This window comes from Struthio camelus, chromosome 2 (genome assembly GCF_040807025.1).
Source record: "Struthio camelus isolate bStrCam1 chromosome 2, bStrCam1.hap1, whole genome shotgun sequence".
NCBI classification, from domain to species: Eukaryota; Metazoa; Chordata; class Aves; order Struthioniformes; family Struthionidae; genus Struthio; species Struthio camelus.
Genome location: NC_090943.1, coordinates 480,935 through 502,087, shown reverse-complemented (window position 1 = coordinate 502,087; position 21,153 = coordinate 480,935). Strand labels below are relative to the sequence as shown.

The following is a 21,153-nucleotide window of genomic DNA, read 5'->3' as shown; positions in this document are numbered from 1 at the left end:
CTACGGCTCCCGGCGGCCCCGGCGCGCACCGCGGCTCCCGACAGGCCCCGCGCGCACTACGGATCCCGACAGGCCCCGCGCGCACTGCGGCTCCCGGCGGCCCCCGCACCTCCCGGTGTGCCGCGGGTTCGAGTCCCGCCGCCGGCCGCGGGGCAGCCCGAGGCGGGGTCGGGCCCGTCCGCTCTGGGGAGGAGCGGTGCCCGGGCAGCCCGGGCCGGGGCCGGGGGCGGTGTCGGTGTCGGTGTCGGTTCCCGCCCGGCTCCGCAGCGATGACGGCGGGCGGGGCGGGGTGGGGCGGGGCGGGGGCCGGTGGCCGCCCGGTGCCGCCCGGTGCCGCCCCCGCGCGTCGCGCGCACACCCGCGGGCGCGGCGGGGCTCTCCGGTGAGCGGCGGCGGCGGCGCCCGGCGCGGGGGGTGGGGGGGAGCGACCCCGCATCCCGCTGCGGCCGCGGCGCGGGCACCCGGCCCGGCCCGGCCCGGCCCGGCCCGGTGGCGCGGGGTGCCGGCAGCGCGGGTGCCCCTCGCCCGCTGCTGCCCCGGGACCCTCCGCTCTGCCCGCCCAGGCGCGGCCCTGCCCTGCCGGCTCGGGCGGGCGGGGGGAGCGAGGGACACCGCGGGGACGGCGTGGGGGTCCCGGGGGGGGGGGCTCGGAGCCTCGAGGGGGGGAGCGAGGGGCGTCCCGGGCGGGGGCTTGGGGCTGGGGGGGAGCAGCGAGGGGGCCCTGGGGGTGGGAGAGTGAGGAGCCCCTGGGGGGAGCGAGGGAGGGGTCCCGGGGGGGGAGCAGCGAGGGGGCCCTGGGGAGGAGCGAGGGAGGGGTCCCCGGGGGAGGAGCAGCGAGGGGGCCCTGGGGGGGGCTCGGGATTCGGAGGCAGCAGCGAGGGGGACCGAGGCCGGCCGGTGACGGGTGTCTGCGGCTCTTCACGGCGTCGCGCACCCCGTCGCCGCACGGTGCCCCTGCCAGGAGAGGCGAGCTGCCGGGGAAAGACCCCCGTGCGTCTGCGCCGCCCCGCAGCGTTTCCTCGCTGGGGTTTGCCTCCTCTTCAGGGGTGGAGGGGTTTCCCGAGATCTCCGCCGGAGGCAGAAGAGCAGAGATCTCTCCGCTGCAGCAGTTAAACCCTTGTTGTTGCCGTGTTTTCCAGTGACTGTGGCATGGCCCGAGGCAGCTCGACGCCCTCCCTTTGCCACGTCTGAGCCCGACCGGAGTCCCTGGACAGGTGAGAGCGTGGGGCGAGGCTGGGACAGGCCCCCTGTGCGTGGGGCGAGGCCGGGACAGGACCCCCGCGCGGGCCACCCCGAGCACCTGGCGGGACACAGCCGTCCGGCAGCGCGGCCGGCTCTCGGCTTCACAGCCGCCCGGGGCTCTGCGGAGCGTCCCGCGGCTCTGCCAGTCCCTGCCCCCCTGCAGCCTCCCGGCTTCCCCCCCGGGCTGTCTCGGATCACAGTGTGGAGACGGTTGCGAGGGGTAGCACCAGGCCGAGCGAGGTGCTCGCCCGAGAGCCGCGATGCCCCGTCCTGGGTGGTGAGCGGTGCTGCCCGTGTGCGTAATGCTGCAAGGGTTGAGCAATGCCGGGCGCGGGTCCAGCCCAATTACGCCTTCTCATTAAGGCGCTGATGTGGGTTCCCGCTGTCTTGGACGCTGATCCCAGGGCACATACTGTGTGGTTACATCGGCGAGGTGGGAAGTGGGAGGCTCCCGGTGGTGACCATCTCCGTGGGACTGTTGTGTCCTGCTGGGCTGTTTGGCACGGGGCCGTCAGCGGCGCTGGGGATGCGGGCAGGGAGGGTTGGGCCCTGTTTTAGTTTCCACTCTGATGCGAGAGCAGGACTGCTCCGGCGGGCTCGTGACGGACGCTTGGTGGTGGCAGGGGCCCCGTCTGGTGCCCGGGCTGTGGGGGGTCTGTGCTGCCCCACAGGCCGGTTCCCCCTTGCAGCCCCTGGGCTGTCGGCGGCCGCGGTGCGCACCGGCCGCGGGGTTCCTGCGCCTGTCAGGACAATCAGCCCCGTGCCCGTCAGGCGGCAGGGTGCCCAGCCCTGCTCGCATGCCCTTCAGGGTCGCTGCACCACTTCAAGCGGCTGCCACGAGCACGGGGATTTCATTGCCCTAACAACCCTCCTGGCAGCCGGCGGCCTCCCTGCAGGTGGCTCTTCCGGCCCCTCGGTGCCGATGGGGCCGCTCCTGCTCCCCGCAGCACGCCGTGGGGGCGGCTCCCCGTCCTGACACCCAGCGCACTGCCCAGCCCTGGTGGGCTGTGCGGCCCGTCCGGCTGTTCTGGCCAGCAGGAGCTGGGCCGTTCTGCTGGCTGCCGTGGGGGCGAAGGCAGAGCAGGGGCCAGGGCTGGCTCTGAACCCCTCGGCCAGGCTGACCCGGGTTGTCGGCAGCGTGGGGCTCTGTCCTGCGCTCCCCAGCGCCGCAGGTTGGTGCCGGACGCCGAGTTCCTCCTGCGGGCTCCGCTGCGCACGTGAGAGCGGCGTGTTGATCCCATTAAGGAGACAGAGTCACCTGCGGGCAGGGCCGGGGGCAGACAGACCGCCACGTTGGGTCGTGCCTGGTGAGGGCAGCGGTGCTGGGCGGTCCGGAGCAGTGGCGCATGGCCGTGCTGCGCTGGGGTGGGCAGCCCCCCGCTCCTTGCCCTCTCTGCCTGGGTGCTGTCAGTGCCTCTTGCCCTGGGCGCTGGGGCAGGACCTGCAAGCAGAGCTCTGCGTGTCCCCGACAGGAGCTACGCAGGTCCTTCGCGTCAGAGCCGGGTCGGGAGGCGCAGGCGGTGTCAGGGGCCAGCGCTGCTGCCAGCAGTGCTGCCCTGCGGTGCCTGTCCCCCCGCAGGGTCTGCTCACGGTGTGCGGCTGGAGCCGGGAGCGATGCAGGGGGCTCCCGGCAGAGGGGTGCCCCCAGGCTCCGCAGCACTGGGCTGGCAGCGCGGGCAGGGACATTAGTGCTCAGAGGGCTCCAGCGGCTCCGTGAGAGCTGTGTGGTGCTGGAGGCGCAAGTCGGGTTTCGAGGGAGGAGGTTTCAAACCGCCCAGGCCCTTTCTCTCTGCTGCGTGTTGCTCTCCTGCCTGTACCTGACAGGTCCTGTCCCGCCGCGCGCTCTCTGACTGTTGTGCTGAGGGATGCTATTCCGAGTGTGCCACGTTGGTGGGAGCGTCCCGACCGAAGCTGCGTCCCGGTCTCCGTGCGCAGCCCCGAGCGGAGGCAGCAGCTCCTCTCAGCACTGTGTGCACAGCACAGCTCACCACCGTGGGGTGATGCTGCGCCGGCCACGTGAATCCCGGACCAGGGCAGGGAGAAGGGACTGAGCCTCGTGCGCCTGCTGACCAGCACTGTGAGGGAGTGAGCCGTGTCTGCCGTCCCGTGCCGTCCCGTGCGGAGAAGGGACAGGGAGAGGCTGTACGCGTCCCTGGAGCCAGTCCAGGGCAGGCTGGTGGCCGTCCCCAACGCTCCACAGCGAGCCTGGGTTCGAGCGCAGACGGTGGGTCCAGCCCTGCGCGTGGGTGCCGGGCCCAGCTATCCCCCCGGGGGACGCTGCCGGCCAGCGGAAGGGAGGGGACCCTGGGAGCCGCGTCCTGGCCGGGATTCCCAGGCTGAGCCGCGGGGATAATGAGCCTGGCCGTGGCCCCGGCGCAGCCCCGCGGGGCTCTGGGACGCAGCCCTGTCATTAGAGGGGAGCCGATCGCCGCATGGGCCAGGCGCGCTGCCCGACTGCGTGGCGCTGGAGCCCGTCGTGGGGCGCCGAGGCCGGCGGGGGGAAGAGCAGGCTCCCCCCCAGCTGGCAGCCGCGCCGTGCCCCCACCCCGGCTGTGGGACAGACGACTCCCCCGCAGCCGCGAGCGTGGGACCCGTGCCGGGGTCTGCTCCCCTGCAGGGTCCCTGGGGCCCGGGCAGCCCGGCCAGGGCTGGTGCGCATCCTTCCCCTCCCCACGTTCGCCTGGTACTGTGTGGCGAGCGAGCGCTTTGCATGCTTTTGTGCAGCTGCGGGTTAGGTTTCCTCCTCGGATGCCCTTCTGTCTGCCCGGCCGGCTGCTCCCCTGGCAGGAGCAGGCGCAGGGCCTCTTCTGCGGCGGAGCCAGGCTCGCAGCCCCGGCCGGCGCTCGCCTCTCGCTGGCCCCTGTGCCCAGCAGGAGCCTTGCCGCTGCGTGAGCTGCGCGCAGAGGTGTGGCTGCCTAAGTAACAGTTACTGGGACTTGGCACTCGGAGCTTTGTTTGGATAAAGTGGCCTGTTACAGACTTGCCGAAACAAAGAGTCTCGCTGCTGCTGCTGCTGCTTTTTTTCTTTCACACCAGTATAAAAGCTCCCAGCATCGGCCCGGCGGTCACAGCTCGGAGCCGCAGCTGGGCAGAGAGCAGGCAGCTCCGCTGCCCAGCCCCTGCCTCGTGCCGGCCCCGCTCGCCCCCAGCCCCACGGTGGGCGGCAGCAGGCAGAGCCCGCGGGGGTTGGGGCGCTGCCAGCCGAGGGGCCCCCTGACCGCGCTTCGCACCCTGCCACGGGCAGGCTCCCCTTCCCGGGAAGACGTCTGCAGCCCGGGCCGGCACCCGGCAGCCTCTGCGGGAGCGAGGCCTGCGCGGCCGGAGCCGCAGCCCTGTGGGATCACCGTGCTATGGGGTGAGTGGAGGGGTCCGCGGCAGCTCGGGGATGGGGGCAGCCGCGCGGGGCTGGGCGCTGGGCACCAAGGGGCTGGTGGCGGTGCGTGTCCCTGGGGCAGCCTGCCCTGCCCAGCTCCGTGCCGCGGGGAGCGGTGGGTCTGCAGGAGGGGCAGCTCTGCCTCTCCTTCCCCAGGCGCCCCAGGGCAGGGGATGGCCAGGCAGGAGAAGCAGCAGGAGCTTCCCGCAGGGTCTGGGTGCCTCTGTGAGCTGCAGAGGTACCACCGGTGTGGGCTGCAGCGGGGACAGTCCCCGCTCCGCCGCTTCCCCAGCCGGTGCACGGCGCAGAGGAGCTGCGGGCTGTGGGGCCAGGGCACGGCGGTGGCGTAGAGAGCTGGTGGGAGCCCGTCCGCGGGGAGCAAACAGCCCAGCAGGGTCCTTCTGGCTGAGGCTCTCCCAGCTTGCCGCGGCCGTCTCCGGCAGCCGAGCGCGGCCCGGCCAAGCCCCCCCGCGCTGGTCCCCGGGGCCGTGGCGGTGGCACCGCGTGTGGGCGTGCGCGCAGAGCAGCCGCCGTGATTCATCCCCCAGATCCGGTTGTTTTGAGGTCACAAAGTGGGGGAAGGAGGATATTTTTGGTGGCAGCTTCCAAAGTTGCAGCGTCTAGAAAATCTCCGCTGGCGCGGGAGCCTGGGGCAGCGGTGCGGCCAGCGCCGCAGCCCTGCTCCGTCTGAGGTGCCTGCGGTAGCTGCAGCGGCGATGGGAGGCGGCAGGGGCTCCCTGGCCCCCCTGTGATGGAGGGGGGGGTGCGTCGGCGGCGCGGGGGCCCGGCGGGGCTGCACCCCGCAGCACCGCGGAGCAGCCAGGTGAGCTGGGGCAGGAGTGAGCCGGACCCCGGGCAGCGCCGGGGCTGCTGCAGCATCGCTGGGGCTGGGGGCACACTGGCACCCGTCTGGACGTGCCTGGAGCGTGCCGAGGGTGGGGAGCGGAGCTGCCGGTCTGCGTTGTGCGTGTCGGCTGGGGGCTGTGCAGAGGGGTCCGGGAGCTGCCGTGCCGTGGGACAGCTGTGCCGCCTGCCAGCGAGCTGGCACCGGGGCAGCACCAGCCCTTCGGCCACGGGACGGGGCGCTTGCCAGCCTGTGGGACATGGAGCCGGGGATGTTGGAGGGCTCTGGGCGGTTTCCTTCCATCGGGGCCTCGCGGTGGGAAGGGAGACCTGGAGAGGGGATGCTGTGGCTCCTGCCTGCCCCTTGGCATCGCTCTCGGGCGTCAGGGCAGCAGGGCACGGAGGGGGCTGCAGCCTCCCCGTGCAGCTGGGAGTTTTGTGCACGGCCCCCAGGAGCACTGGCAGCGGGCGCTGCAGCTGCTGGCGGCACCGGGAGGGCAGGCAGCGCCCTGGCCCGTCGGGAGGCAGATGGGGCTTTGCCGCGGCCCCCGGCGCTGCCGCGGGGCAGAGCAGGTGCTGTGCTGGCCGCCACCACCGTCGCGCGGGCTGCTGGGGGCCCGTCCTGCCCGGGCCGGCTCCTCTTGGCTCCTGCACCTGGAACATTAGAGCCCCTGAGGAATGTCCTGGATGAGGAGCAGCCGTGCGGATTAGCGCTCGCTCCAACCAAATTCCTCCTCTTCCTCCTGCTGGAGCGGGCCAAGGGGGCGGGAGCCGCAGACCCAGGGCCAGGTGGTGTCCAAGTGCAGTGCGGTGACCCCGCTCGCCCTGGCACTGCTCCTGGTGCCCGGTGCGAGCCGTGTCTCCGTGGCTGTGCTCAGCCGGCCCGGCGGGCTCCTGCAGGCAGCTGTCCCCCGCCGTCGCGCCGGCCCGCGGCCCTGCCCAGCGCAGGCAGCGCTTCCTGCCGGGCTCGTTGCGAAAGGGCCGAGAGCAGGCCGCGACGAGCTTCCGGCGTCCTGCTCATCCGTTTCTGCCTGCGTCCCCAGCGGAGGTCCCGTCTGCCCGTGGCCTGTCCCCAGCGGAGGGCGCATGCAGCGCGGCTGTCCCCAGGGCTGCCGGCTCCGCAGCTCCGTGCTGCAGCCCCTCGCGCTGCCGCGGCTCCCTCCAGTGCTAAGCTGCGCTGGTGCCCGGCACCCTGGGGGGCTGTGCTGCTTGGGGCGCTGTCGGGGGGCTTTGCCGCACCTGCTGGGGCTGCAGAGGAGGCTGCAGCGCCCGGGAGCCGCGTGCGCGCAGGCGGCTGTGGCGGGAGCGCGGCGGCTCCCGCCAGGCGTGGCGTAGGGGCACGGCACGGCATGGTGTCCGGCTCGCGCCTGGGCAGCGGGAAGCATTGCCGCGGCCGGCTCTGCTGCGGCCCTTGGCTGCAGGGTGCTACAGTCCCACGCAAGCAGCAACCACCACCATGGGAGCAGCCCTTCCCTGGCGGGCGTCCCGGGGCTCTGGGCAGTCCCTGCTTCGGTGACAGTTTGTGGCAGCAGGTGGAGAAAACAGCCCCGTGCTCCGGCTCCCTGCGGATGGGAGCCAGCTCTGCTGCGGCGAGCGTGCCTGGAGAGACGGGCCGTGGCGGAGGAGCAGCGGCTGGCGCTGGCCGCGGGCGAGGAGGGCAGTGGCGGAGGACGCGCCGTGGCGTGCGGGGTGAGCGTGCCGGTTGTCCGCGCGCGTTGGGCCAGGCCGCGGCTGGGAGCAGCTCCCAGCTCCTCGCTGGTGCTGGGGCCCGGGCAGCGTTTGCAGGCCGTGCTCGCGGCGGCGGGGAGAACCTGCCCTGCCGAGTTGCGGGCAGCACGTGTCACCGTGCCGTGGCTGTGCTCCAGGGCCACGGATGTGCAGCTTCCCGGCTCGGAGGCCGTCTCGGACGTGGCGCTGCAGCAGCGCAGGCTCCGGCACGCTCCTGCTGCCAGCCCGGGGCAGGGCAGGATGGCCCGAGCGGACCTCACCAGCCCTGGGTGCAGAGCCCAGAGCCCCCTCGACAGCCCGGGGGAGAGGCCAGCTGGCAGCAGCCCTGCTCCCGGGTGCAGCCGAGCTCTGGGTGTTTGCATGTGTGGCCGGCCGGGCACCTGGGGCGAGCCCTGGGCTACTGCTGCCTCGCTCAGACCTGCCCCTCCGAAAGCAGCCGTAGGTCCCTGCGGGACTCCCCGCTTGGCGCAGGGATGCTCCGGGGCTGTCAGCGACGGGGAAGGTGCAGCACTGCTCCCGGTGGTCCCCAGGGCTTAGAGGTGGCAGCAGGGCGTCAGCAGGGAGAACCGGGTCAGCAGCTCCCATCCCGCTGCTGCACCGCACCTCCCTCCGGCCCCCGCGTGGGAGCTGGGCTCCTCGCGGCACGCCTGGCGCGGTTCGCGGCACCCAGCGCCTTTCCCGGGCAGGAGCCTGCGGCCGGCGTCACAGCAGAGCCGAGCCTGCGGCGTCCTCGCGGCGTGGGCAGGCGCGCTGGGACGGAGGGGTCTGCTTGTGAAAAGGGGCTGCGTAAAGGGGTGTTTCTCGCTCGCGGCAGCGCTCCTCCGGCGGAGGCTGAGCGGTTTGCACATGCACGCGCGGCACCCGCAGGGAGCGTGCGCGTGGGGCGAGCGCACGCACCGCTGGAGCACGCAAACAGTGGGGTGGGGGGCGCGTGGGGGGCGCAGCGTGCTTACGGGGAGGCAGGGAGCGGACAGCAGTGCCGGCCGGGCTGGGAGCAGCGCTGGAGGGTGGTCGGCGGCCGCAGTGCGCACACGTGCTCGGCTGCAGCCCCTCGGGGAGGCACAGGGCACACGTTGCACCGAGCCAGTGCTCAGGGGTCGGCTCCCCAGCGCTGCCGCCTGTTCCCGGCTGGGTGGTGCGGGGCAGGGCACAGGGGGCAGCCGGGAGCCCCCCAGGGCCGCTGTGCCCTCACGGCATCGACGCAGGGCGGCAGCTCTGCCCTCGCCAGCCCCCGGCTCCGGCGGGCGCTGCCTCCCGCTCGCAGGCAGGGTGGCCAGTTCTGCGCCGCGGCTGGGGACGCCCTGAGCCCGGCCGGCGCGAGGCTGGGAGAGGGGCTGCCGGCTGCCCTTGCAGCCCGGCCGCGGCAGAGCCGCGGGGCGAACCTGGCGCAACCCGCCGGCCTTTCCTCACTTCCTGGCCTTGCCCAACGCGGCCGCTGCGGGCCACGGGTCCCTGCCTGCACCGGGGCTGGGTGCGGGTCCCTGCCCGCGCCGGGGCTGCAGGTCCCTGCCTGTGCCAGGGCTGCGGGTGCGGGGCTGCAGGCGGAGCGGCCCCTCCAGAGCAGCGGCCCCGGGGCGCCCGCGGCCGGCTCCCAGGCCGTGCCGGGTGTGGTGCTGGCCGGCCGCGCAGGCGATGCGATGCCCTGTAATCGTCTTAGGCGGGATCAGGCCGGCAGGTCGGGGCTAGTCCCTGGAATGCGACTGCAGCACCGAGGTGGGAGCAGCCGAGCCGGCTCACGCACAGGCACTAATCGGAGCCAGCCAGTAATTAATGGAGCAGAGCGGTGTTGGCAGCCCTATCTCCATATCTGCAGACCTGCCCTGCTTATCTGAGCTGGATTGTTCCCTCCAAACAAGAGCCCATTGTGCTGCACTTAAAAGCCCTGGGAAAAGGAGCACATGGCGCGCTGCGGGACCGGCTCCTGCGCAGGGTGTTGCTGCCGGCCCTGTCCCACCTGCCAGCCCGGCCCCGGCGGGCCGCAGCGGGGGCCCGTGGCCTCGAGGCGGGCTCCTGCCCGAGGGCAGCCCCAGCTGCTGGGGGCCGGGGGAGCCGGCAGGCGACGGCAGAGCCCCGTCCTCGTGGCCCCAGGGCTGGCGCAGCTCACCCCTTGCCCCCGCGGCGGGAAGGGGACCCAGGCGTCCTGCCCGCATCCCGGAGCCCTCGGGGAGCCGGGGACGCAGCGTGGGCCGTTGGGCCGTGCTGGAGGCGCCTGGGGGCGGCTGGGTGGCAGGTTCTCCGGCGGGATGCGGATGGCCGGAGCAGCACGTTCCTGAGCTGCTGCAGGCGTGGGGACGGCGCAGGCGGAGCTGCAGCAGGGCAGCCCCATGCCGGCAAGGCGCTAATCGTCCCGGCTTATCAGGATCAGTTACTCAAACATCCTCCTGTCCCCGAGGGAGGCTCCCATGGGCTGGGGGCTCCGGGAGCCCCCCGGGGAGGAGCCGTCCCAGGCCGGAGCGAGGTTGCCGTGGGCTGGGGGCTCCGGGAGCCCCCCGGGGAGGAGCCGTCCCAGCTCCTGCACGAGCAGGCTCTGGAGCCGCTCGGGCAGTGCCGGGGCTGGTGCAGGCGAGGACACTCCTGACTCAGGCCTGGCTCGTGGGCTCCTTTTCCGGGACAGGCACAAGCTGCTGAGTAGTTTCCACCCGGGCTGCTCAGCCGTCCTTGGCGGGTGACTCAGCTGCCGGCACGGAAAGCAGAAGTGCCCCGTCGCCAGCTGTGCGTCACCGTTTCCAGGGGGGTCAGGCCAAGGGCTCCCGGGCGCTGCAAGTCCCCAGCGGAGCCGGGTCTGGCGGCACCAGCTCGGCCATCCGCGTGGCACTGGGGACGGCAGAAGGGCTGGTGGGCCGCGCGGGGCAGGGTGCGGAGCCCCTCCGGGGACGGGCGCTCACGGCTGGCGCCCAGCGGTGCGGGGCTGGGACCGCGCGCGGCACCTGACTCCCCGGCACCGGCAGCCCGTGAGAACGCAGCTCGGGGCCGCTTCCCAGCTCCGCTTTCCTGAAGAACAATCCCAAATGTGTTTACGAGGCTCTAATCCCTGCAAGCTGCAGCCGGGATTAAATGCAGGGAGCTGCTTAGAGCCGGGGAGCAGCAAGCGCCCGCCCGCACGGACCCCGGCACATGCTGGTCGCAGCAGGGCCCAGCACTGCGTTCCCGTCAGCACCGACCCGCGGGCTCGGCCCCCCGAGCGGGGTGACGCCGTCGCGGCCCCGCAGCGAGGCCGGGCGGCAGAAAGGCTCTGCCCCGCCGATCTCGCCTCGCTCCGCAGCACCTCCGGCCGTGCCCACGAGCCGAGCGCGCGCACCACTCTCGCCGCGCCGGAGCCCGCGCGCCCCGCTTGCAGGGAGGCGCAGGGCTGCAGGGACCGGGCTGCGCCGAGCGCGGGCTGCCGAGCGCTGGCAGAGCCTGGGCACGGCTGTCCCGTGGGCGCGGGGTCCAGGGTGTGCCCCGCTGCGCCACCCCGGGGTCCTGCCAGACTGGGGGTGGGATTTGAGGGACCCCGCTCTGTCGGGGCCGGGAGGGAGCCTGCGCTGCCGGCTCGTCCCCCCCAGGCCCTGCGGTGCAGCTCCTGGGGCGCCGCGTTCCCGGGATGGGGCTGCTGTGGGCTGCGCCAGGTGGGGAGGTGGCTCATGGCCACGGCCGTCCCAGCTCGGCATGGGGTGCCCGGGGCCGGCTCGGCTCGGCATGGGGTGCCCGGGGCCGGCTTGGCTTTGCATGGGGTGCCTGGGGCCGGCTCGGCTCGGCATGGGGTGCCCGGGGCCGGCTCGGCTTTGCATGGGGTGCCTGGGGCCGGCTCAGCTCGGCACATGGTGCCTGGGGCCGGCTCGGCTCGGCACATGGTGCCCGGGACCGGCTCGGCTCGGCACACGGTGCCCGGGGCCGTCCCAGCTCGGCACGCGGTGCCCGGGGCCAGCTCGGCTCAGCACGCGGTGCCTGGGGCTGGCTCAGATCGGCACGCGGTGCCCGGGGCCAGCTCGGCTCAGCACGCGGTGCCTGGGGCTGGCTCAGATCGGCACACCCGGGGCCGCGGTGGGTCAGGGCTGCCCGTCCGTCCCGTCCCGTCCCGTCCCGTCCCGTCCCGTCCCGTCCCGTCCGTGCCGCCGCGCGCCTGCGCCCGGCCGGCGGGCCAGCGCGGGGGAGTGGCAGCCGCGGGCTGCGGCTTGGCGGGCGCCCCGGGAGAGCGGCGCGGCGGGTCGGCTAATCCGCGCTCGCTCCGCTGGAATGTGGCAGTTCTGGCTCCGGCCCCGGCCGGGGCGCGGGGATTAGGGAGCAGCCGGAGCCGGGCAGAGCGGAGCGGAGCAGCCCGCTGCGGAGGGAGCGCCGTGCCGGCCGCGGCCTCGTGCGCGCCCAAGGTACCGTCCTCAGCCGCGGCGCGGCCGGGCCTCCGCCGGGGCGGCTCCGGGAGAGGGGCAGCCCCCCGGGCGCCGCCGGGGTCCCCGGGGCAGGGCCCAGCTGCGGGGCGTCCGCGGGGGCTGCTGCCGGGGCCGGCCGCGGGACGCCCCGGTGCCGGCGGGCGCTGCCTCGCGCGTGGCCCCGTGCCAGCAGCCGGGGGAGCCGGTGCCGGCGCTCCGGGCTCTGCCTCCCTGCGGCCCGCGGAGCCGCCGAGACCTTGGCGCGTGCGGGCGCGCGGCACCGCCAGGCGCCGCCACCCGGTGCCCTCCCGTGCCGCGGGGAGGCGAGGCGGGACGTGCCCTCGTGCGCCGGCCCGGGGGGGGCCGCGTGCAAACACCGGCCTTATCTGCATGGCGCCTGCCCCGGCCGTGCCGCGCCGCGCCGGGCCGGGCTGCCGGGGGATGAGCCCCGAGCTGGCAAGGGCGGCGGTGCGGGGCCGGCCCGGAGCTCGCCGCTGCTCCCAGCCGCTGGAAAACCCCCGGCCGGCCGCGGAAACGGCGGCTCACGGCTGGCAGTTTCCACCCGGCGGGGAGGAGCCGGGGCTGGGGCCGCCGGGAGCCCCGCAGGGAGAGCGGGAGCCCGGCTGCCGAGCCGGCAGGTTTCCCGCGCAGCTGCCCGGCACCGGCAGCCCGGGCAGGGGCAGGGGGCTGCTCCGGAGCGTGCCGGCCCCCGGCGGGGCGGCGGCGGGCGGCTGCCCGTGACGGGCCGGGTGAGTAACCGCGTGAGGCGCAGTCATCCAGCCCCGCCGCGCTGCCCGGGCCCCTCCGTCACGTGGGGCCCCCTCCGGAGACGATAAATCCGGGGCGGCCGGGGCACCGGCGGCCGGGTCCGGCCGAGGGCAAGTGTGGGCGCAGGCGGAGGGCGGGATGGGAGCGGGCCGGGGCCGGGCCGCGGGGTCAGGCGCGGGGCGCCGGGGGCGGCCCGGGCGCTGCTCTCGCCGCGCTCCTCTTGGCCCTGCTCCCCAGCTCCGGCCCGGCAGCCAAGACAAACCGCGCTGGAGCCAGTCCCGGAGCGCAGCCCGCTCCTCTGTTGTCTTTCCTCCGGCCCCGGGTCAGCGGCGGGGAGCGGCGGCCCCCGGCCCGGCTCCGTGATCCGCCCGCCGCCACGGCCTCGCGCTCCCCGCGGGGCGACCCTGGCTCGGGGGGAGCCCGCCAGCTGCCCACCCTCAGCCCCTCTGCTCCGCTCCCCAGGTTATGCTGCCCCAACACCGTCCTCTGAGTCCCCGCGAGAAGGAGAAGGGCTAAGCGGGCTGGCACCCGCCGCTGCGCCATGAGTCGCTCCCAGGTGTCCTCCGAGATCCACCACATCGTCTCGTCGGCCTTCGAGAGCGTAAGTGCCTCCGCGGGCGGCGCCGGCTCGGCCCCGCCGTCCTGGGGCTGCAGCCCTGGCGGGGCCCTGGGGCCCCAGGGATGCAGCCGGCGGGGCGGGAGCCGCGGTGGGATCTGGCCCGCGGCCACCCCGGGGGCACGGCACAGCCCTCCCAGGCATGCGGGACCAGAGGGATGCCGTGGGGCTGCCTGGCCCCGCTGCCCGGCCGTGGGGCAGGGCTGCCTGGCTCCAGCCCCATTGCCTGGTCGTGGGGCAGGGTTGCATAGCTCCGGCCCCATTGCACGGCTGTGGGGCAGGGCTGCCTAGCTCCAGCCCCATGGCATGGCCGTGGGGCAGGGCTGCCTGGCTCCAGCCCCATTGCCTGGTCATGGGGCAGGGTTGCCTGGCTCCAGCCCCATTACCTGGCCGTGGGGCAGGGTTGCATAGCTCCGGCCCCATTGCACGGCTGTGGGGCAGGGCTGCCTAGCTCCAGCCCCATGGCATGGCCGTGGGGCAGGGCTGCCTGGCTCCAGCCCCATTGCGTGGCCGTGGGGCAGGGCTGCCAGGCTCTAGCCCCATTGCCTGGCTCTGGCCCCACTGCACGGCCATGGGGCAGAGTTGCATAGCTCTGGCCCCGTTGCCTGATCATGGGGTAGGGTTGCATAGCTCCAGCCCCATTGCGTGGCCGTGGGGCAGGGCTGCCTGGCTCCAGCCCCATTGCACAGCCATGGGACAGGGCTGCCTGGCTCCAGCCCCATTACCTGGCCGTGGGGCAGGGCTGCTTGGCTCCGGCCCCATTGCCTGATCATGGGGCAGAGTTGCATAGCTCCGGCCCCATTGCCTGGCTGTGGGGCAGGGGTGCCTGTCTCCAGCCCCATTGCGTGGCCGTGGGGCAGGGCCGTGCAGAACAGCCGCCAGCCCCTCTTGGCGCCCTCGAGGGAAGGGGGCTGCGGGGCCTGAGCTGAGCAGCAGGCGCTCGTCCCTCCGTCCGTCCTGCCGGCCGCAGGAGCGCCCCGCGCCGGGGCCGCCCGCGCTGCCTGCGCCGTTGCGGGTTGAGGGCTCTGCCGGCGGCTCGACGCGGTTAATGATTACCCCTTCGCCGTGCGCTCCCGGCTGCCCCGCGCCGTCGGGCCGCTCTCCGCCGCGGCGCACGTGATCGGGGCCGGGACCTGCCGCTCCCCCCAGCCCCTTCCTCGCTCCTCCATGGATTTCCTCCTGGACTCCCGGGTAAGCCGTGGCCTGGCACCCGCCCGGCCGGGCTCCCCGCGCCCGCCGGGTCCCCCTGGGGACCGCCGTCCCCGTCTGTCCGGGGCCAGGCGCGCCCGGGGGCGTCGCGGCAGCCGGGGCCGCTCCTGGGCGCCGGGTGCCCCGCTGGGCTGGGGGGCGAGAGCTCGGCCCGGCGTCCCACCGAGGGGGCGCCCGGGGACGCGGCGCTGGGTCGCGGCCGGCTGGGGACGGCGGCGGCGGTGGCCGGGGTGGCGGAGGACGCGGGGCGGCTGGATGAAGCGTCGCGGCGCTGGTGGGTGGGAGACCAGACGGGCTGCAGGAGGGGGCTGCGGAGCGCCGTGGGGTCCTCGGAGGTGCCCGGATCCCCGGCGCCCCCCCGGCCCCGTGCCGGAGGTGGGGGGCGTCACGCTGCACCCGCCCCCTCCCTGCGGACCCCGTCCCCACGACCTGGGGGCTGCGGCCGGCCTCGTCCCGCCCGGGTCGGGGGGGCAGGGAGCGCGGGGGGGCCAGCGCCAGACGGGCACCTGGGGGCGGCCGGGGGGAGCGGGGGCTGCGGGGGGGTTGGAGCCGCTGCCCGGGCGGGGGCCGTGCTGTGATGGAGCCAGGCAGTGATGGGGGGCGAGGGGAGCTGTGCAGTGATGGGGGGCAGGGGAAGGGGTGCAGTGTGTGTGGGGAAAGGGGTGCAGTGATGGGGGGGCAGGGGAAGGGGTGCAGCGATGGGGGGGCAGGGGAAGGGGTGCAGTGTCGGGGGGGCAGAGGAAGGGGTGCAGTGATGGGGGGAAGGGGTGCAGTGATGGGGGGGCAGGGGAAGGGGTGCAGTGCCGGGGGGAGAGGGAAAGGGGTGCAGTGTGGGGGGGGGAAGGGGTGCAGCGATGGGGGGGCAGGGGAAGGGGTGCAGTGATGGGGACAGGGGAAGGGGTGCAGTGCCGGGGGGGCAGGGGAAGGGGTGCAGTGATGAGGATGGGGAAGGGGTGCAGTGATGGGGGGCAGGGGAAGGGGTGCAGTGCCGGGGGGGCAGGGGAAGGGGTGCAGTGATGAGGATGGGGAAGGGGTGCAGTGATGAGGACGGGGAAGGGGTGCAGTGCTGGGGGGCAGGGGAAGGGGTGCAGTGCTGGGGGGACAGGGGAAGGGCTGCAGTGCCGGGGGGGACAGGGCCAGCCGTGCAGTGCCGGGCGAGCTGGCAGTGCAGCCCCGCGGGTGACCGTGCAGCGCAGCGGTCCGAGCAGCAGCGGGCGACGCGCAGCCCGACCCGCTCCGTGCAGCGCCGGGGGGAGCGGCAGCTCGTCCCGGGGGCGAGGCGGTGCGTAGCGGGGTGGGGGCGGGCAGACCGGGGGGGGGGGCTGTGTGGATCGGGGGGGGCTGTGCAGACCAGAGGTGGCCGTGCATTAGCTGGGGGGGGGCCGTGCAGACCGAGGTGGACATGCATTAGTGGTGGGGGGGGCTGTGCATCCCAGAGGTGTCTGTGCATTAGCAGGGGGGCCGTGCAGACTGAGGTGGCCGTGCAATAGCGGGGGGGCACCGTGCCGACCGGAGGTGGCTGTGCAATAGCGGGGGGGGGGGGGGGCGCCGTGCAGACCGAGGTGGTCATGCAGTGGCAGGACGGGGGGGCGTGCAGACCAAGGTGGCCGTGCATTAGCCGGGGCGGGGGGGCCGTGCAGACCAGAGATGGCCATGCATTAGTGGGGGGGGGGGGGCGTGCAGACCCAAGTGGCTGTGCAATAGCAGGACGGGGGAGCGTGCAGACCGAGGTGGCTGTGCATTCGCCGGGGGGGGGCTGTGCAGACCGGAGGTGGCCGTGCATTAGCTGGGGGGGGGCCGTGCAGACCTGGTGGCCATGCATTAGTGGTGGGGGGGGCTGTGCATTCCAGAGGTGTCCATGCATTAGCAGGGGGGCCGTGCAGACTGAGGTGGCCATGCAATAGTGGGGGGGCACCGTGCCGACCGGAGGTGGCTGTGCAATAGCGGGGGGGGGGGGGGGGGGGCGCCGTGCAGACCGAGGTGGTCATGCAATGGCAGGACGGGGGGGGCGTGCAGACCAAGGTGGCCGTGCATTAGCCGGGGGGGGGGGGGCCGTGCAGACCAGAGATGGCCATGCATTAACTGGGGCGGGGGGAGGCTGTGCCGACCGGAGATGGCCGTGCATTAGTGGGGGCGGGGGGGGAACCGAAGTGGCTGTGCAATAGCGGGACGGGGGGGCGTGCAGACCGAGGTGGCTGTGCATTCACGGGGGGGGGCTGTGCAGACCGGAGGTGGCCGTGCATTAGCTGGGGGGGGGGGCCGTGCAGACCGAGGTGGCCATGCATTAGTGGTGGGGGGGGCCGTGCAGACTGAGGTGGCCGTGCAATAGCGGGGGGGCACCGTGCAGACCGGGGAGGGCCATGCATTAGCGGGGGGGGCAGTGCAGACCGGAGGGGGGGGCCGTGCAGTAGTGGAGGGGCACCGTGCAGACCGAGGTGGCTGTGCATTCACGGGGGGGGGCCGTGCAGACCGGAGTGGGGGGGCGTGCACATCACGGGGGACCGCGCAGCCCGCCCGCTCCATGCATTCGCGGGGGGTGGCGGCAGCGCAGGCTGCGGCGTCCCGGCGGGGGGCTCCGGCTCCCCGGTGCAGCCCCGGGATGCTGCCAGCGCAGCCCGGTGCCCTCTGCGAGCCGCTGTCACCTTGAGCGGGGCGCGCCGGGCGGCTCCGTCAATATTTGGCGAGCGCGGGGGACGGAGCCGCCGCCGCCGTGACCTTCCCGGCCGGGCCGCGCTGCCCGGATAAAGCGCTGCAAAAGCCGCAGCGGGAGCGGGAGCGGGAGCGCGGCTCCGCCATGACTCAGGTAGGACCAGCTGGCGCGGGGCCCGCACCCAGCACCCTGCACCCCTCACCCTGCACCCTACATCCTGCACCCCCGACCCTGCACTCAACACCCTGCACCCCCCGCACCCTCCGCACTGCCTGCGGTAGCCCCCGTGGCCCGCATGCACCCAGAGGGAGCGGCAGCGCCGGCTCAACACCCGGGACACCGGGGTGCCAGGTCTGGATTGTGCCAGGCGTGCACGGCACGGGGAAATTGGGGTGCTACATTGGGGTGCGCCAGGAGTGCACGGCACCGGGGGCAATGGAGTGCCAGGTCTGGGGTGCGCCAGGGGTGCCTGGTGCACCGGGGACATTGGGATGCCAGGTCTGGGGTGCGTCGGGCTGCGCAGTACCAAGGACACCAGGGTGCCAGGTCTGGGGTGTACCAGGTGTGCACGGCACCGGGGACACCAGGGTGCTACGTCTGGGGTGCGCCAGGGGTGCACGGCACCAGGGACAATGGAGTGCCAGGTCTGGGGTGCGCCAGGGGTGCATGGTGCACCGGGGACATTGGGGTGCCAGGTGTGGGGTGCATCGGGGGTGCACGGTACCAGGGACATTGGGGTGCCAGGTCTGGGGTGCATCGGGGGTGCACAGTACTGAGGACACTGGGGTGCCAGGTCAGGGGTGCATAGCACCAATGACACTGGGGTGCCAGGTCTGGGGTGCATCAGGGGTGCATGGCACTGGGGACATTGGGATGCTATGTCCGGGGTGCATCAGGGGTGCATGGCACCGCGGCATCAGGGTGCCAGGTCTGGGGTGTGCCAGGGATGCACGGCACCGGGGGCACCGGGGTGCCAGGTCTGGGGTGCGCCAGGGTGCACGGCACCGGGGGCACCGAGGTGCCATGTCTGGGGTGCGCCAGGGATGCACGGCACCGGGGGCACCGAGGTGCCATGTCTGGGGTGTGCCAGGGATGCACGGCACTGGGGGCACCGGGGTGCCAGGTCTGGGGTGCGCCGGGGTGCACGGCACCGGGGGCACCAAGGTGCCAGGTCTGGGGTGCGCCAGGGGTGCACGGCACCGGGGGACACTGGGGTGCCAGGTCTGGGGTGCGCCAGGGGTGCATGGCACCGGGGTGCCAGGTCTGGGGTGTGCCAGGGATGCACGGCACCGGGGGCACCGAGGTGCCAGGTCTGGGGTGTGCCGGGGATGCACGGCACCGGGGGCACCGAGGTGCCAGGTCTGGGGTGCGCCAGGGGTGCACGGTGCAAAGGGCGCGTGGCACCGGAGGTGCATGGTCCTGGGCGCGCTGGGTGCGGGTGTTGCGAAGGGCGGCAGTGAAGGGGGCACCGGGCCCCCGGCAGCGGCGGTGCCCACTGCCCACTCAGCCCCAGTCCTGGCCCACAGCCTGAGCAGGATGCCCTGGGCCCCGGCTCACCCAAGTTTGGGGAGGAGGAGGAGAAGGACCTGAACAAGGCTCTGGGCGTGGAGCGCTTCGAGGAGATCCTGTGCGACTCCTACCCCCGCAACGTGGAGGAGGCTGGCCGCAGCTACAGCGAGGAGGACTTTGAGTGTGAGTGGGGTCCGGGGCGCCGGAGCACAGCCGCTGTCAGGGCCAGCTGTGCCCTGTGGCTGCGCAAGCCCGGGGGCCTGGGCAGCGCCTGGTGCTGCTGGCACCGGGCAGGGTCCCGGGGACGGGTGGCACCAGGCCAACGCCTGGCCGTGTCCTCTCCAGATCACCGCCAGTCGTCCCACCACATCCACCACCCGCTCTCCACCCACCTGCCCCCCGACACCCGCCGGAAGAAGGGGGTGCAGAAGAAGGGCAAGAAGAAGCACCACCGGGCATCTGCCCCTGGCGAGACCCCCACCATTGAGGAGGCTGAAGAGGATGAGGACGAGGCGTGCGACACTGAGACGGAGCGGTCGGCAGAGGAGCTCCTGCAGGGCGGCCCCTCGGAGGCGGTGCAGGTGCGGCCGGGTCTGGGCGCTGCGTGCGGGGCAGGGCTGGCTGCCGTGGCCCAGCCGTGCTCCAGGACGCTGGGTTTGCAGGGCGGGCGCCAGGCGGGTCGGAGAGGGGCCGGAGCTGGTGGTGTCCGTGGGGCTGGTGGGCAGGCAGGCGGCTGCACCGCGGTGGGTTTCTTCATGCCCCTTTTCTCAGTTCTTCCTCCAGGAGGATGAGGTCCCCGACCGGCGGGCAGAGGAGTCGGCAGCCCCCACGGCGGTGCCGGGCTCCCCCGCAGAGTCCTGCGGGTCCGTGTCGCCCAAGGAAGCCAAGGGAGCCAGGTGAGCCAGGGTGGGGGCTGGCCGGCGCGGCCGCGGGCTCGCTCTGAGCTCGGCCGGGGCTCTCGAGGGACGGGGGAAGCCGGGCGGCCCCAGCCACGGGCGTCCGTGTTGCAGCCCCGATGTCGAGGAGGGGCGTCCCGCCGAGGGGCCGGCCGCCGACGAGGCCGGCTCCCCCGGGCGCCCGGTTCCCAAGTCGCAGCCGGGGCACCGCAGCTACAACCTGCACGAGAGGCGGCGGATCGGCAGCATGACGGGCGCGGAGCAGGCGCAGTACCAGAAGATGCCCACGGACGAGTCGGAGGCCCAGACGCTGGCCTCGGCCGACTTGGACTACATGAAGAGTGAGTGTGTCTCGCCCCGGCCCTGGGGAGCGCGGGCGCTGGCGGTGGGGCAGGACGCCGCAGCCTGGGAGCTGGCGCTGGAGCTGCACGGGCAGCGCTGCCCGTCTCTGCAAGGCACAAGGACCAGCGGTGCACGGGGCGGCAGGTCGGTGGGCACCCAGGGCCCCCCAGGGCTGCGGCCGGGCACTGGCTCTGCTGCCCGCTCGGCGCTGGGCAGCGCCACGGGGGCCTGCCAGCACCTCCTGCCCCAGGCGGCAGGAACGGGCCAGGCCGGCATCTGGCCATGGCCGGCTGCCAGGCGCTGCTGCCTGGGGCGGCGATGATGCCTCTCCAGAGTGCTCTCCAGCCGCTGCTCATTTGCAGCTCAGGGATTTCCTGAGCCAGGGGCAGCGCTTTTGCGTTCAACAGCTCCCTATGGACCTCTCTGCCCTGATCGTGTCTCCTCTTGAGCCCACGTAAATGCTAGGCATCCACAGTGCCCGTTGGCAAGGGTTTTCACAGGTGACCACATGTGGTGTGGGGGTCCACCTGCTTTTGTCTGTTCTGGGCTTGGCTCCTACTTGCTTGGCCGCTGGTGCCAGTTCTGCTGGCAAAGCAGTGAGCAGGCGATCCCCTCCACCACTGCAGGCCTCGCGAGTTGGCAGACCCCTGTTGGGTCCCCCCACCCTGCTGCTCGAGGTGCTCCAGACCTGTGATGGTCTTTGTCCTTCTCCAGCTCTGCTCTGTGTGCTCTGAGCGTCCCCCTGGGGATTCGCACCCCCTGGTTGCCATCAGGGAGGAGCTCCTGAGGTCTGCCAGGTGCCAAGCACACCGGGTGCCAGGGCTCGGGGCATCCCCAGCACCACGGCTCGGTGTGCAGGGCTGCCGCTGCATTAGCCGTGACCTCTGCCCGTTGTCCGTCCGTCACCATCAGTGTCCTCCCCTGTCTCTGACAGGTCACCGCTTTGAGGACGTGCCTGGGGTGCGCCGGCACCTGGTCCGGAAGAGCGCCAAGGCCCAAGTGGTGCACGTCAGCAAGGACCACAAGGAGCCGAGCACGCGGCACAGGAAGCAGGACCGGCAGCCCCACGAGGTGCGGGGTCCTGTGCACCCTGTGGGGACAGGCGATGCACCGGCGGGCACACGTGGAGCGGGACCCTCGTGCATGGGTGTCCTGGTGCCGCGTGCGGGGCCGTGCATGGGGCCGTGGGCATGGAGCCCAGCATGGGGACCAGCTCCCACGGGAACCAGCTGGATGGGGCCATCTCACCAGCTGCCCTGTGAAGGACGGGGCTGCCTGCACATGGATGCCATGGGCCCTTGTGGGGTCTCCCCACTGCCCCTGTGCTCACCCCGCTGTGCCTGGCAGGTCTTCGTGGAGCTGAATGAGCTGGTGGTGGACAAGAACCAGGAGCTGCAGTGGAAGGAGACAGCTCGCTGGATCAAGTTTGAGGAGGACGTGGAGGAGGAGACGGACCGCTGGGGCAAGCCACATGTGGCCTCGCTGTCCTTCCGCAGCCTCCTGGAGCTGCGCAAGACCCTGTCCCACGGTAGGGAGGCAGAGCTGGCGTCACGAGGGCACGCCGCATGGTGCCAGGTGCCGGGGCTGCAGGGCCGGGCTGACCGAGGGCCCTGCTCGCCTCAGCCCCGTCT

General features: G+C 73.7%; 1 protein-coding gene across 4 annotated transcripts in view; it reads left to right on the top strand.

Annotated features, from left to right (window-relative positions):
- Positions 1-308: 308 nt before the first annotated feature.
- SLC4A2 (solute carrier family 4 member 2) overlaps positions 309-21,153 on the top strand; it is a 27,936-nt gene continuing 7,091 nt past the window's right edge. The window contains exons 1-9 of one of the 4 annotated variants that reach the window (XM_068933878.1): positions 309-382; positions 1,140-1,214; positions 12,763-12,901; positions 18,302-18,467; positions 18,630-18,865; positions 19,068-19,180; positions 19,295-19,521; positions 20,457-20,593; positions 20,870-21,050. In XM_068933878.1, coding sequence (XP_068789979.1) covers positions 12,842-12,901; positions 18,302-18,467; positions 18,630-18,865; positions 19,068-19,180; positions 19,295-19,521; positions 20,457-20,593; positions 20,870-21,050 — 1,120 coding nt within the window. In that variant the 5' untranslated portion in view covers positions 309-382; positions 1,140-1,214; positions 12,763-12,841. Of the gene's footprint in view, positions 383-1,076; positions 1,215-5,298; positions 5,439-12,762; positions 12,902-18,301; positions 18,468-18,629; positions 18,866-19,055; positions 19,181-19,294; positions 19,522-20,456; positions 20,594-20,869; positions 21,051-21,153 lie in introns of those variants that run through there. The other 3 variants (XM_068933875.1, XM_068933876.1, XM_068933877.1) reach the window with 3 other exon arrangements.